The 14,890-nt window shown below is 43.9% G+C and overlaps 1 protein-coding gene across 1 annotated transcript in view; it reads right to left on the reverse strand.

Moving 5' to 3' along the window:
- The window catches only part of LOC115390829 (complement C3-like), a 64,666-nt gene extending 55,872 nt beyond the window's left edge, over positions 1–8,794 (reverse strand). The window contains exons 1-9 of the mRNA XM_030094846.1: positions 8,718–8,794; positions 5,517–5,712; positions 5,280–5,442; positions 2,435–2,529; positions 1,961–2,049; positions 1,385–1,467; positions 1,208–1,295; positions 916–1,021; positions 73–193 (exon numbers count right to left, since the gene is read on the reverse strand). Coding sequence (XP_029950706.1) covers positions 73–193; positions 916–1,021; positions 1,208–1,295; positions 1,385–1,467; positions 1,961–2,049; positions 2,435–2,529; positions 5,280–5,442; positions 5,517–5,712; positions 8,718–8,794 — 1,018 coding nt within the window. The remainder of the gene's footprint in view (positions 1–72; positions 194–915; positions 1,022–1,207; positions 1,296–1,384; positions 1,468–1,960; positions 2,050–2,434; positions 2,530–5,279; positions 5,443–5,516; positions 5,713–8,717) is intronic.
- Positions 8,795–14,890: the final 6,096 nt, after the last annotated feature.

Raw genomic sequence — 14,890 nt, forward strand, 5'->3', positions numbered from 1 at the left:
TGAGGAGCTGAGGGTCGTCTGTTCATATTATTCAGCTGCATCAGAGCCGAAGTGGATGTCCTGGTCTCTTACCGCTCTCAGTCAAAACACTGACAGAGACAAAAATGGAGTCTCCAACAAGTTCCTGGATGTTCGGAAAGACCTGAGTGATGTGCTCACTCTTCAGGATGGCCTTCCCGTCACCCCTCTGGACCTAATGCCACAAGGAACAGTGAAAAAACACATCCTGGGAAACATTCAACGAGCAAAAATTCAGACAATGACACAATTTTGCGCATTTCGACTCTTCACAGTCACATAAAGAACTTGAAATATTATTGTTTTTTAAACATGAAAAACCTGACATCCCTGAAGTCGTTTCCATTCACAATAACAACAGAGACACATAACTGCAGTGCCATTAGCCAGTTAAACTAATGACCCATGAAGTTCATGCAACAAGAAACTGAGCTTTCAAGTCAGCAACGAGCTGTTCAAGGCCAAACATTTCAACAATGTTCAGCTTCAAAGCCAAAGTTGTTCCACAGTTGAGCAGATTCTTTACATACACTTTTACAATCCAGTTTCAGACGTCATGTAAACATTCTAAACTGTTTTATTACTGTATGAATAAATATGTAGGACATAAGGCCTGATGTTTGTGTTATTCTCTATTCCCGTCGTGGAGGGTGCCATCAATTGACCTTACTTTGTTCCTTAAATGCCCAAAGACTTTAAACCACCACAACAGAACTGAAAGTAAAAGTGCCTCAAGTGCAGACTTTCAGCTTTAATATGAGAAGGTGGTGCACTGAGAATACATGCTGAAAATTGTGAAAATGTACAAATACTACAGATACCAATGTAACCCCCCACACCCATCTAAATTTTTGATTTTATTCTGCAACATTTGGATTAGGATTAATCTGTACTTACTGGCACTCTCTGAAGAGAGCTTGGGAAGCTTTTTTTCTTCTGTCCCTCCTGCATAACTCCAAACACGACATAGGCCGTCCCGTCCACCTCTTTACCAAACAGATACCTGAAACCACAAGAACGAGACAAATCAAACCTCCACAGGGACTGAAAAGCGACTTTAAAAAGAAAAATAGATGGAGAAAACAGAAGCCACACGGATTACAACATGCTTCATTTTGTTTTATCTTTTCGCACAGTTACTCCAACAATCCAGTCTCCTATCCTCCAACTGCTCTAAAGTTTGACTCACGTTGCTTTGATTTCCACAGTCAGGTCGTTGCTGTCCACGTAGAAGTAGGAGTCCTGAGGTTTGAGTTTCACCTCAAAACTGGGAAGCACTGTCAACATAAAATATTTTTCAATAGTTATTCCTTCAAAATAAATATATTTACAGACACTTGTACAGTGACGTTAAGAAGAGACTCACCGTATTCTTTCACCTCAAAATCCGCTGAATAGCTTTGTTGTGGATTACTTTGGAACCTGGCCACCACCTTCCACAGGCCAGGACTACACACACACACACACACACACACACACACACACACACAGTCATGTAATAAAGCTAATAATGTATTAATTTTCAGTAATGTAATTAAATAGTTCCGAATTTTCAATCTTTTTCCAACTTTCAATCAGAAGGTTGCAGGATCGATTCTCCGTCTCTCCCTGTTCACATGCAAAGTGTTCTTGAGCAAGACTCTAAACCTCATACTGATCCTATTGGGTGCACAGCAAGCAGTTCAACGCTGTCTACATTTGAAATAGTCTTTGGCAGGTTACTTCACTGGTTACGTTTTGGTTACTCATTATTCAACAAGCATGTTATTTAAAATACATTCAAATTGTATTTGAATGTATTTTTGTTTTGAAAGTACATTGAATGTATTCACCATTCTTGTGAACGGTGTGATTTTAGGGTGAATTAAGGGTGAATTTACCTTGTAAATTTGTAAAAAAATGTAAATTTAAAAATTAATCAAAATCAAATAAAAATACTCACCTCGCGATTTCAGGGAGTTGATAATAGTTTGAGTGAATGCCTGATGTCAATGAGACTGGATTAACTTGTAAAACGATGCCATCAGGGGTCTGAGTGGAAAAAATCTTTATCATTCAGACATCCAGTGTAAAGGTGACTTTATCATTCATTCAACAGAAACAGAAATATACTTTGGCATGTACAGCTCAGACAATGTCTTTTCTGAGTAATGAACAGAAACTAATTTCTGTTCATTCACCAGGTCTGCACAGATGTCCCTGAAAACTGTTATTCCGACACTCATAACACTTAAACTCACATTTGAAGATATATTTCATATTAAAATGTTTGTCATTACAAAATTTTAATAAAAGTAATCAAATAGCTCAATGTTTAAATGTTCCATCTTATGTGAAATTGGATTTTATGTTTGCGCTACATGCTCTTAATGTTTTCAGCTGCACGTTGGCATTGGCTAAAAATGAGACACATTACCACAATTTCAATGGCAATAGAGGCTTCAGATTTAGTTTGTGGATCCCTCTCCACAGGCTCCATCTGGGGCGTCACAGCAAACATCCTGTAATGAACTGTGACAAGAGGAAAAAAAACAGGAGAGTTCATTTGGGGAAGTAAAAAACAGTAAATCTATACTTTGGGGCTACTTTAGATACCCATGTCCTAAAGTGCAGAGTGCTTTTGAGCTGTGAAATAAACTTTAATGCAAAGCCTTGAGAGCAACAACAGGTGATGAATAAAATATTTAAAACATCTCTTTGGACTGGTTCTGTTCATAATCTTTATGGACAGAATTTCTAGGTGCAGTGAGGGTCCGGAGGGGGTCCGGTTTGGGAGCCACAGGATTTCATCTTTGCTTTTTGCAGATGATGCTGTTCCGTTGGCTCCATCGAACCTGGACCTGCAGCATGCACTGGGGCGGTTTGCAGCCGAGTGTGAAGCGACAGGGATGAGGATCAGCACCTACAAATCTGAGGCCATGGTCCTGGACCGGAGGAAGGTGGCTTGCCCTCTCCAGGTTGGTGGAGAGACTCTGGCCCAAGTGGAGGTTTAAGTATCTTGGGGTCTTGTTCACGAGTGGGAGAAGGATGGAGCGTGAGATTGACAGATTGGTGCAGTCTGCAGTGATGCAGTCCTTGTATTGGTCCGTTGAGGGGAAGAAAGAGCTGAACCAAATGGCAAAGCTCTCGATTTACCGCTCAGTCTACATTCCCACCCTCACCTATGGTCATGAGATTTGGATCATGACCAAAAAGACAGGATCCTGGACACAAGCAGCTGAAATGAGCTTCCTTCGTAGGGTGGCTGGGCGCTCCCTTAGACATAGGGTGAGGAGCTCAGTCACCAGGGAGGAGTTTGGAGTAGAGCTGCTACTCCTCCGCATTGAGAGAAGCCAGCTGTGGTGGCTCAGGCACCTCTTTAGGATGCGTCCTGGACGCCTCCCTGGGGAGGTGTTCCAGGCATGTCCCATTGGGAGGAGACCCCAGGGAAGACCCAGGACACACTGGAGAGACTAAGGCCCAATTCCAATTCTATTTTCCATCCCTACCCCTCGCCCAAGCCCTTAACCCTTTCCCTTGCCCTACCCCTTGAAACAGAGTGTCAAGGGGTAGGGCCTGAAATTCCCCCCGAAGAAATGGGACAGCCCTTCGAGATCATCATACGTCATCACTAGCTGCCCGTGACAAAGTAAACTGACGGTATTGTTTACAAAAGAACTTACAGTGCTGTCGCCAGCTGAACTAATGTCCCTTTCCTGGGCAATTGGATTGTTTTTTCTGCTTTTTCTGTGTGCTGCATAAAAATGTTAATAATAATTCATACAAATTAGAAAGAATGCATTTTATTATGCAATTGGAATTACCAGCAACAGTTTTAGCTTTATTTGCTCCAAAATTAATAAAATAGTATAAATATGTAAAAGGATTAAGCTGTGTGTAAACATCCACCATCAATATTGCACAACAACCAAAATAAACATTTTTGTCAAACCATTAGTTCTATAAAACAAAAAAAATGTACTCTTATGTATTTAACTAACCAGAACAATAATAAAATGTGCAAAAGGGTCCTACACACCATGGTATGGACAAGGATTCATTATTTGCATCTGGCAAAAAGGCTCAAGAAACGCACAGTTTTGGCTTCACTCTCTTTGTGGCACTTCTGCTCCTTTGCACTTTTTTTTCAAAAGATCTTCTGATGATGATCTTCTTCCTCTTCTTGTTCTTCTTCCTTGTATAAAAAGTAAAGTGAAATATGAGTGAAAAGTTCTGACACAAAAGAGGGGTACAGCTGTTATATCTGAATAAAATCTCAAGTAATATGATGTTGTAATCTGCTGCCAGGCTGGTTATTTTATTCTATAACGTTTTCAGAATTGTCTGGTTAATATGCAACACTGTTGTAAAGGAATTATTCGTTTAAAGCCCACACGTTTCATTCTTTATCAATCATATTATCCCAGCGGTGCTTGTTGACATTAACCTTACAGTCCGTGATGCTGCATAATGCTCCGATAATGTTTACTAGCAGAGCACAAATGGCATGTTTTTGGGTGTCTTATACACTCAAAGCAGAAAAGCAGGCTATGGTAATATCAACAAAACGTGTCATGGTCGTGCAGAAATTAAAACAAGTTAATCGTTAACGTTACATGAGCAGATGCACTTATCGCTAACGAGCTGTCACGTAACATTGCAACGACCTTAAAATAGCGTTTTGGTTTTGTTTTAAAACAAAAAATACTCACATTTGTAGATTTATTTGGCTGCTGCTAATGTTTTCTTCGTCATTTCCCAGCGCAATGTGGGAAATTTCACATAGCCCTCGTTTCCTAGTGTGCCCCCAGAAAATCTCCATTTCGAGGGCCAGATAGCCCTCGCACTCCGCCCTCCCCCTCGGTCTGAAGGGGTGTGAAGTAGAATCGGGACACCACTACCACTGCACGTGAACGCGCAAAACGAAGGGTTAGGGCCAAGGGCGAGGGCTAAGGGGAGAATTGGAATCCACCACATGTCTCTCGGCTGGCCTGGGAACGCTTTGGAATCCCCCCAGAAGAGCTGGAGGAAGTGTCTGGGCACAGGGAAGTCTAGGTATCTTTGCTTAGACGGCTGCCCCCACCACCCGGCCCTGGATAAGTGGTAGAAAATGGATGGGTGGATTTGATCTTTGGATCCAAAATCTATTAAAAACAATAGAAAATCTAGCCTTCAAACAGAAAAATGTTTTGAATGGTTATTGTAGCTATAATTCATATTGCAATGATCGATTTCTTAATAAAAGCAGCTATTATCACATTTCAGTGGCACTTGAGAGTCACCTCTGCTGTTGGGGGTGTAGAGGGTCTTGTCTGTCTGGATGAAGATGTATCCAGATTGGAAGGAAACTAAGACCACCTTCTCCAGTAGTCGATCATCAAACTGAGCTTGCAGGTAAACGTACTGCTTCTCGTTGGGATCCTTTTTGAATTTTGTACCCGCGAGCTGAAACAACAGACAGTGAGAAAAACGAGGGACCTTTATGAGAACCATTTCTGCATTATGAATAATTCCCTCACCTTGACTTGTCCAAACATTTGGTAGTTATTGGCACTGGTGAGAGTCACAGACGTGGAGTCGAGGATTTCATCTCTCCTTGGGTGCGTCATCACGTTGATTTGGACCTTGATGTCTCCTCCGGTGCAGTCCTGACACTCCACAAAAATGTTTTCTGTTGTTTCCACTCTCAACAGGTTGGGGGCAGACATGACTTTACTGCAGAGATGAGAGAGGACAGAAAAATCAAGCCAATGCTGCTCTTCAGTGTTCTCCTCATATTTCACGTGGGACTCAGATTGAGAAAGGGCTCAGAATGAAGCTTCATGGCCTCTTTTTTATTGCAATTTGAATCCTTAAAATGATGTAACATATAATTTTGACTTCTGAAAGTGATGTAACTTATTTTATCTCATGGTCCAGTTCACTCAAATTAATAAAGTTTGCATGCCAAAAGCATATATTTGCTCAGGCAAGGGTCGTGAGCTGCTGTCTGGACTTTACACACAATGAGTGATCTATTGATGAATTTGATAATCATCCAGCAGAAGATCAACTCGAAATTCTCATCTCAGCCCTGGACTGGGTTTTCCCTTTTTTCTTTGCAAAGAACATGTAAACCTTTTTTTTTTTTTGGCACTGCATGAAAAAAGTCCATTACCTTGACCCAGATTACACAAACTGACTTATTATGTAAGATGCAGGTAACATGAAAGGCATTTCTATCTATGTGAAACTTTCAAAATTAAATCAACAAACTATCTGACCCAGCTGGCGTTTTTATGCTGGTTTACTGGTTAATTCAATAGTGACTAAACATCTGTTACCAGTGTTGAATAACTGTTGATGTTTGTTTTGATTTTGCAAATCTAAAGAATGTTGACCATGAAGCTCTGTTCTTCAACATCGTTTGACACCAGTGGCGATTGCTCTAAGACTGCAAGGGAAGCTCAACTTCCCCTAAAATGTCAAAAAGTAAGTGGTCCAATATTTACTGTTGTGTGAACATTTCATTGACTAAATATGCGCTACAACACGTTCATCTTTTGTTCAGAATCGGCTACTTATCTGAAGTAATTGACTCGGCTTTTTTCTCACTCCTCCTCGCAGCGGCACGGCGCTTTAAACAGCCAGACGCTGAGCGTCCATGCGGAAGCTAGAGTGGGTTGTTCTGCTGCAGTGAAACTGGACGCTCATTGGATAAAATACTGGGCTGGTCCCGCCCACGGACGCTCAGCGTCTCTGGGGGTCTATGGAGCAGTGAGCTGGGCTGGACGCTGAGCTTCTGCATGGTGATTGGATGATCTGTGTGAAGCTTGATTGACAGCGAAATTAGCAAATCAGCGATCTTGAAGTAAAAAAAATGCACCAAAGCGCTTCTGAAGTTTTTCATTCTGCTGTTCTGAGTTGATTTGGAGGCTTTGCTGATCCCTGGAGACTTTATGTTTGTGAAAAACGACTAGCGTTGTGTTTGGAGACTCGTTTCGGTCACTCTGTGGTTTCTGTCCTCGACTAGCAGCTGTGGAGCTTCTCCCCTTCTCTCACACAGCGCTCCAGCCTCCAGCAGCTCCAGCTGCTCGCTAGCTGCACACAACGGCAGACAATGTGAATGTTGTGAACCGGATTTTGGTGAAGCCATTTGATAGTCTTCCTTACGAAGAGAAAATTGGTGTTAAACTGCATAACAGATCAACTCCTAAGACTGAGCTGGTGCCGAAAGGTGGGGAAAAGTAACAGGTCCTTTCAGCTGTCCTGGTCTGACCAGGTGAGCTGCTGACTGGAAGCGCTGTCACCAATAAAATGTCCTGCTGGCCATGCCTCTGGATGAAACTATCTCAGGGAGGTGTTGTCTGGTCACAAGTGGGCTTTGAGGATCTGTCTAACTTTGACAGGGCGTACAAAAGGCATGAAAGCTAATAGAATTTACATACAAAAAACAGATTACACATATTACAATGTATGCTGAAAATGAGCTTCCCCTCTTTGGAAGACCAGCAGCCGCCACTGTTTGACACACAAATGCTGCTAAAGTATGGATGTGTACTTTATAGTTCAGTAAATGGGCTAAATTTATATAGTACTTTGCACAATGAGCAGTACAGCAACAAATCACATGAATCACATTCACCATCCTATGGAGGCACAAAATCTATCCACTTGGTAATTCAGTGTCCTCCTTACACCTCAGTTTTTGTCCACAGAGAGAGGGAAAATACAGGATTTGAGCTGATGATCTGTTAATTAGTGAATCAACCGTCCTACCAACCCAGCTACTGTCAGACTAATAACTTGAAATGGTAGCATAACCACTATGTTTGCAGAAAACTACTCATCCTGAAATGTGGTGCAACTCACCCAGAACAAAGTGGTAATTTGTAAAATGGTTGTTTTATATTTCGCCCAAGTTTCCAATTTTATCAACTGATGTACTAAATTTAACTGTTGCATGGTTCTTTTATGATACATAGTTCTGCCTTTACGAGACAATGAGAACTGAGACAAAGAAAGTTCCCTATATGTCGGTGGATGTAACGCTTTTATCATGACTCAAAAAACATTTAATTCAGAGTTGATTCTTCAATGCTTTTTCAACGGTAAATTGATCAGCGTTGTTTGGACATTGAAATAACGCTATTTTTCAACTGATATGTTTCAGTTACATTTTTAAAATTCAAAATTGTAAGTGAGTTCACGACACAACTTCAACCATTTGGTGTTCAACGTTGTTTTGACATTGAAGTAACATTTTTTTATCAACTGACATTCTTTCAACACAAATTTAATGTCCATTGAATGCCAGCCAGGAGTTACATATCTATATTTTCTGAAAAAGGCAGAGATAAGAAAGTACAAATACTCAATTAACTGTGCAAATGTGCAAGTAGAGATAATATTGCTCATACTAACACACATTTTTTGAGCTGGCACATAATTTGAATTATTATTCTAACAATTAATTGTGTAACTGCGAGGTTGAGAAGTCTTACTTTTGAAAAATGGCCATCTCTATTTGTTAAAGAACAAGAAACACCTGGTATTGAACATTCAGGATAAAAATGAAACATCATTTTGAAGAATTTCTTGCTCTCTGCTCTTACTTGAGTGTTTTGGCAGTACATTACTACAGGACAATATCAGCAGTTGTACTTCAGTGCACAGTTTGAGTCCTCTGCCCAGTCTACCATCAAACAGAACGTTAAAGAAGCTGCAGCACGTCTACTCACAGCGGAGCTCCATCAGTCAAAGCCGTGAGAGAGGCAAAGGCCAGAGAGGCCAGCAGCAGCAGCAGAGTCTTCCTCATCCTCCTCATCCTCCGTCTCCTGGTCCTGTTCTGTCCCGTCCGAGAGCAGCTCCATCCTTTTATCCAGCCAGTTCTCTCCGCCCGCCTCCTCCATATTCCTCCCAAAAACATCTCTCAGTGCAAACACAGGGACACTTGATTTCCCAGCAGCTGTTGGGAAACATTATTGGCACTCTGAGGAAAGATAAACATGACAAAATCAATGATGGGTCTAAAGCAGGGGGCGGTGTTGTTGGTTTGAAAGAGAGTCTCATTGGAACCCATTCAGAAATGTCAATTTTCAGAGTCCAAATAAACATATTAACCCTTTAAGCTCGGGACCATTTTCGCCTAAAAGTTCAACTAAAGACATACCCAAAGTAAACTGAATGCTGTTCTTGAACTGTTTGGAGTACATGCATGGTTGGGGTCTCATTTGAAAGCTGATAACCTGTGTTTTCACCCAGTGCAGAATTACTCTAGGTGCTGCTGGCACAGATTTACTTATGTTGCAGCACACTGAATTAGGATGAATTTCATTCTCGCCTGAATTTTTTCCCTCTTTAAACACCTGGAAATAGGTGTGGCAGCACTGTAATAGCTTGAAAACACAATTTTGCCAAAGCCTGGGGTCTTACACAGTTCAGGTCAACATGTCAGAGCAGTAATACAACAAATGAGTGTTTCACACATGTAATTGTACTGCTATACCCCGGCCGTGTCAATTTTGGACATCCTCTGTATACCGTCTGCATGCCCTCTGTACAATGGTATATGTTGGTTTTTAGCCCGTTGTTACATTATTTTCACTCCAAAAACTCATAAAGTACTCAAAAAATCACTTCAGATAGGCTTCAGTGTGGGATAAGGCACACAGATTGAGAGGAACAGAAAAAACCCCCCACAGTTTTCAGCCCTCAGCAACTGTCAGAAGTCCCAAAACCCCGCTTTCAGGTTATCCAGCAAGCTCATTGGCTACCAGCCCTGTCAGTCAAACGTTTCCTCCGACGTGATTGGCTCAGAATTCATCGATGATGAGCGATGACGACTGATGATGAGGTCCATCAGTCTCAGCAACGGTTGGCTGGTTAGCCGTCGGAGGCAGCGATGAGTCACTTGATTGGTTGAAATATGATGAAAAAGCAACAAAAACCGTTCAGTTGCCATATTGGATATCCTCAGCGCAAGTGATAAAAGTATGGATAAAAGTATCTGACAAAAATATGGATTATTATAGGACGCGCACACGGAGAGACGTGTGTGGTGGCGCGTCTAATTCTGGATTATTTGCCCACATTACACATTACATACACATTATCACCGTTCGATTAAATTTTTCCTGTCTTCTCAGGCAGCTTGATTTCCTGGAATTTGTGTGTAAATCCCCATCAAAAAAAAAAAAGCAATGCACTGGGAGATGTTCACTTTGCTTAACTTGTGTCCATGTCACCACATTGCAATTTTGTCAAGGTTTTAACTGATGATAAAGTACTGGCAGATGTTCTCCTAATATTACAGGAAAGGGCAAGTTATCTGCATCACCAACATTCAATACTATATGGCTGCCCTTGCACTTCAATCAAGATATCAGCAATAGAATAAGGCTTTTCATCGCCATGCACTGAATAAATTGGGATGCTTTCATCAGTACACACCGTATTATTGGGTACATGTTGCCTGTGCACCAGGGTCTGAGTACTGCCAGTGTCCATCAATGCTTTATATTTTTTTCTCTCATTGATCTTTACCATGGTGATTTTCATTGTCATTCCATTTTCTGATTTGAAATCGTTTGTCCTAGTAAGAAGCATCTGGGTCATTTTTAATGAGTTTCGAGGGCACATGGGCTCTGTGTAACCTTCTTGTCCACAAAGGTGACAAACTGGAGTTCTTTTAACAGGTTTAGTAAATGTATTTTATTGCTCATCAGACGTTACTGGGTGGTTACTCACACCAGCTGCTCTCTGGTGGTATTGAGTCAGTGGGTGGTCTGTGAGTATCCTTATTATTTCTTTTGCCTCAAGTAGAGTTATTTGGAGCTCTCATGAGGCTAAATATATAGAGACAGGAACCTTTGCCTTGAGTCTCTGGATTAATCATATTTTTTGCAATATGCCTTCTTTAACATCATCGTAATGAGGAACAAGGTGGAAGACCAAATCTGTTCATCGGTTTCTGGTCTGTTTTTCTTTCCACGGTGCATGGCTAAAAGGAAAGCAACAATCCAGGAGAGAAGCCACAAAGTGTCCTCAACTGGTTGATCCTAGCCACGAGCTGAAGATTAATTACAGGCACTGTCAGGATGAAGTAAACACACCGAAAATGCTTTGCTACAAGCAGAGACTGCAGGAGCAACATAGGATGTGGATGTTGAGGTTGGAGTTGGTGGAGTGTAGTGGTGTTCCTAGGGACCCCTTCTGCATCCTCAGCAGGTATCTCAGGGTCACAGGTGTTTCGCACCTTAACCTGTACACCTCTCCTGAGTAGGGCAACAAAGGCAGAGTTAACCTTCACATGCAGGAGGGGTCCAGCTACGATTTCTTGACAACCACAGCCACCTGGAACTGGTTTCGGCGACTGTGGCAATCTCCTTGGAGGCCTTCTGCAGTTACTTTGGATTAAGCCCAACCTTCTGCAGGAAACAGCACATAGATGTAGCAGGGAAAACCCTGGTGCCGACCTCAATTGGATAGAGGGTGCCATGCCACCCAGCAAGGGTTGCCTCTACTACTATGTACTGGTACTTAGCCCTTTGTGCCTGGTGAGATATGGCTAGCCTGTCTTCCCAGGGAACAGTGAGTTTGGCGAGAATGATGGACTTCGAACTCCTGGAAAGAAGGATCATATCCGGTCGGAGGGTAGTTGCCACTACCTCCTGAGGAAAGACCAACTTCTTCTTGAGGTCTACGCACAGCTCCCAATCTGTTGTGCGGCGTAGCATTGATGGTAGGCTGTCCGATCTTTTTCCCTTCCGAACCTTGCTGCCCTCCAGATGGAAGCTTGTGAACCTTGGTGGTGCTGGTGGCTGTTTGTTGGTGTTGCTTCTCTGTAGTTTGACCCACATGGCAACCTTGGTGAGGACTTTGCCATGTCTCCACCTGTAGCACCCATCTGCAAGAGCTTTTGGGCAGCTGGTCAGAATGTGGTTCAGTGTGCAGAGGCTGGTGCCTCACGACCTACAGAATGCCTCTTGCTCCTTGCCCCAGATCTTCAAATTGCTTGGTATGAGTAGGAGATCAGCCACAGCACGCAGCAGGAAGTTCAGCTTGCTTTGGTCAGTACCCCAGAACAGTTTCCAAGACAGTGGTCTATCGAGTGCCCTGTCCCACTGCATCCAGCGCGCCTGGGAACCCAACACTGCCACTTTAATTCTTCTTTAATTCTTCTTCAGCTGTCTCCTGCATCCTTTGCACCACCAAGTCCCTTCTGTCTTGTGTGTTGCTTTTTGACCAGCTCTTGGCACTATAGTTGCCAAGCCCCAGATGTCCCCAACACACAGTGCCCACGATTTCTTGATACCTCCGGTAGGCTTCTGCTTCCTTCACTGTTTCAAGGGGTTTCCACTTCCTGCCGCAGTTAATGGCAGTGTCCCTGGAGACTAAAAGCTTGCACACTGACCAAGGAGCATGGTAACCGGAGTACTGAAGACTTGCTGTAGAGGTTGACTAAGCTGAATGCTGGATTGCTTCTAATCTAGTCATAGGGAAGTCGTAGAGCAGAAACGGCCACTGGAGTCTTGTTATGATGCCATGCTGGAAGCACCACACCTTAAATCTGTCCAACAGTGGACACTTATCGATTCTCCTCAGTCACTCCCTTAGTTGAGCTGAGGTGTACTCGAGGTTCCCCCTGTCCTTCAGAGTGCTGTTATAGCACTCTCTTTCCCAAGCATTGGATTCGTTCCTTCTGAATGGTTGGAATCTCCAACCCCTGGATGCTGAAGGAGTTATTTGACAGACTTCCATTCAGAAGGCACCTGGATTTGCCAGGCTTGAACTGCATGTGGGCCCAGGTGGCCATCTTCTCCGGTGAACCCAGGACCCATCGCGTCCCGAGAATGGATGGGGTTATCACGGTGATGTCGTCCATGAATGTTTTGCAGGCTATATGTCTTATTCCATCGCCTGCCTTTGGTCCTTTACACTGTGACTCTCCGGCTTTGAGTAGCAGGTTTATAGCTGCCACAAACAGGGAAACTGATATGGTGTAACAGGGCCGGGTCTACGCAGGGGCAAGAGGGCAAAATCCCCCAAAATATATTAGCACGAGCACGCACTGCATCATCCTCACTCCAACCCCCCCCACCCCCACCCCCCACCCCCATGTCTGGCGATGGGTCTGCAGTGACCATTTGACCATTTGCTACTCTGCACATCAATGGTGGATTGGCTATTTCAGCACCATGGACAGCGCATTGTATTTATTGCTAAACAGCAACCCACTGTTAAACTTCACCACAACAGGCAGTTGGCTATATCAGCAGCATGTACAGCAATTGGAATTCATCGATGAATATAGCCCTACTGTTAATTTTGACCAAAATGGTGGGTTTGAGTATTTTAGCACCATGGACAGTGCCTTGGAATCATCATGAAAGAGCATCCCACTGATTTTCTGCACCACAACGGTGTATTAGCTATTTCAGCACCATGGACAGCGTCTTGGATTTTTCCCGAACAGTGACCAACTGATATTCTGCATCACAATGGTGGATTGGCTATTTCAGCACCATGGACAGCCCCTCGGATTTTTAAAGATACTGAGAACAACTGATACTCTGCACCACAATGGTGGATTGTCTATTTGAGCACCATGGACAGCACCTTGGATTTATTGGTAAACAGCGACCCACCTTTAAACTTCACCACAACACTCAATTGGCTATATCAGCAGAATGGTCAGCAATTGGAATTCATCAATGAATAAAGACCCACTGTTAATCTCTACCAAAACGCTGCATTTCGGTATTTCAGCACCATGGACAGTGCCTTGGAGTTAACATGAAAGAGTGGCCCGCTGATTTTCTGCACTGCAACGGTGTATTAGCTATTTCAGCACCATGGACAGCATCTTGGATTTTTACCGACAAAGTCACCAACTGATACTCTGCACCACAATTATGGATTGGCTATTTCCACACCATGGACAGCGCCTTGGAATCATCATGTGCCTTGGAATTATCAGTGAACTACTGATATTCTGCATCACCACGGTGGATTGGCTGTTTCAGCACCATGGACAGTGCCATGGATTTTGAATGATACACTCCGCGGAGCCACGACCGGCAGGAGCCGGTCCACCCGGGCGCCGGACGCCCGGGGCGGTCAGAGCCGAGAGCCCAAGGCCCAAGAACCCAAGAGCCAACCCCCCACACAGGCGGAGGGCCATGACCCACCCGGGAGAACCGGCCCACACGGGCGGCTACCCACCCCAGGCCAGTACACCCCCCAGCGCTCCGGCCACGCACCCCGAGATCCAGGGCATCACCCCCCTCCGACCCCCCGTCCACCCCCCGACCCACCCCTCTCACCCTGTCCCCTCCCACCCCTCCCACCCTGTCCTCTCCCACCTCACTCCCCCCCGCCCCAACCCAACACTTACACCCACTCACTCACTCACACTAACACACACACATGCATGCACACACATACACACACATACACTCACACACACACACACAACCACTCATCCCTAAACCAAACACACTCACATTCTGACACACTCACACACACACACGCTAGCAAGCACGTACACACACACACACACACACACACACACACACACAAAGTCAACCCTACCCCAAACACACTCACATTCCCACGTCATCCAACTGTCATGTCCTGTGGGAGACCCCTCCGGAAGGCAAGGGAACACCGAACCCCACATCCAGGCCCCCCCACCACCCACAACCGCCAAAGTGTGGGTGGCAGGGTGTGCCGAGGATTTTTAATGACACTGCGACCGACTGATACTCTGCACCACAATGGTGGGTTGGCTATTTCAGCACCATGGACAGCGCCTTGGATTGATCTGTAAACAGAGACTTAATAATGATCTTTACCACAACATTCAGTTGGCTATATCAGAACAATGGACATTGACTTGGAATTCCTCAAT

Source organism: Salarias fasciatus, chromosome 6, assembly GCF_902148845.1.
Source record: "Salarias fasciatus chromosome 6, fSalaFa1.1, whole genome shotgun sequence".
NCBI classification, from domain to species: domain Eukaryota; kingdom Metazoa; phylum Chordata; class Actinopteri; order Blenniiformes; family Blenniidae; genus Salarias; species Salarias fasciatus.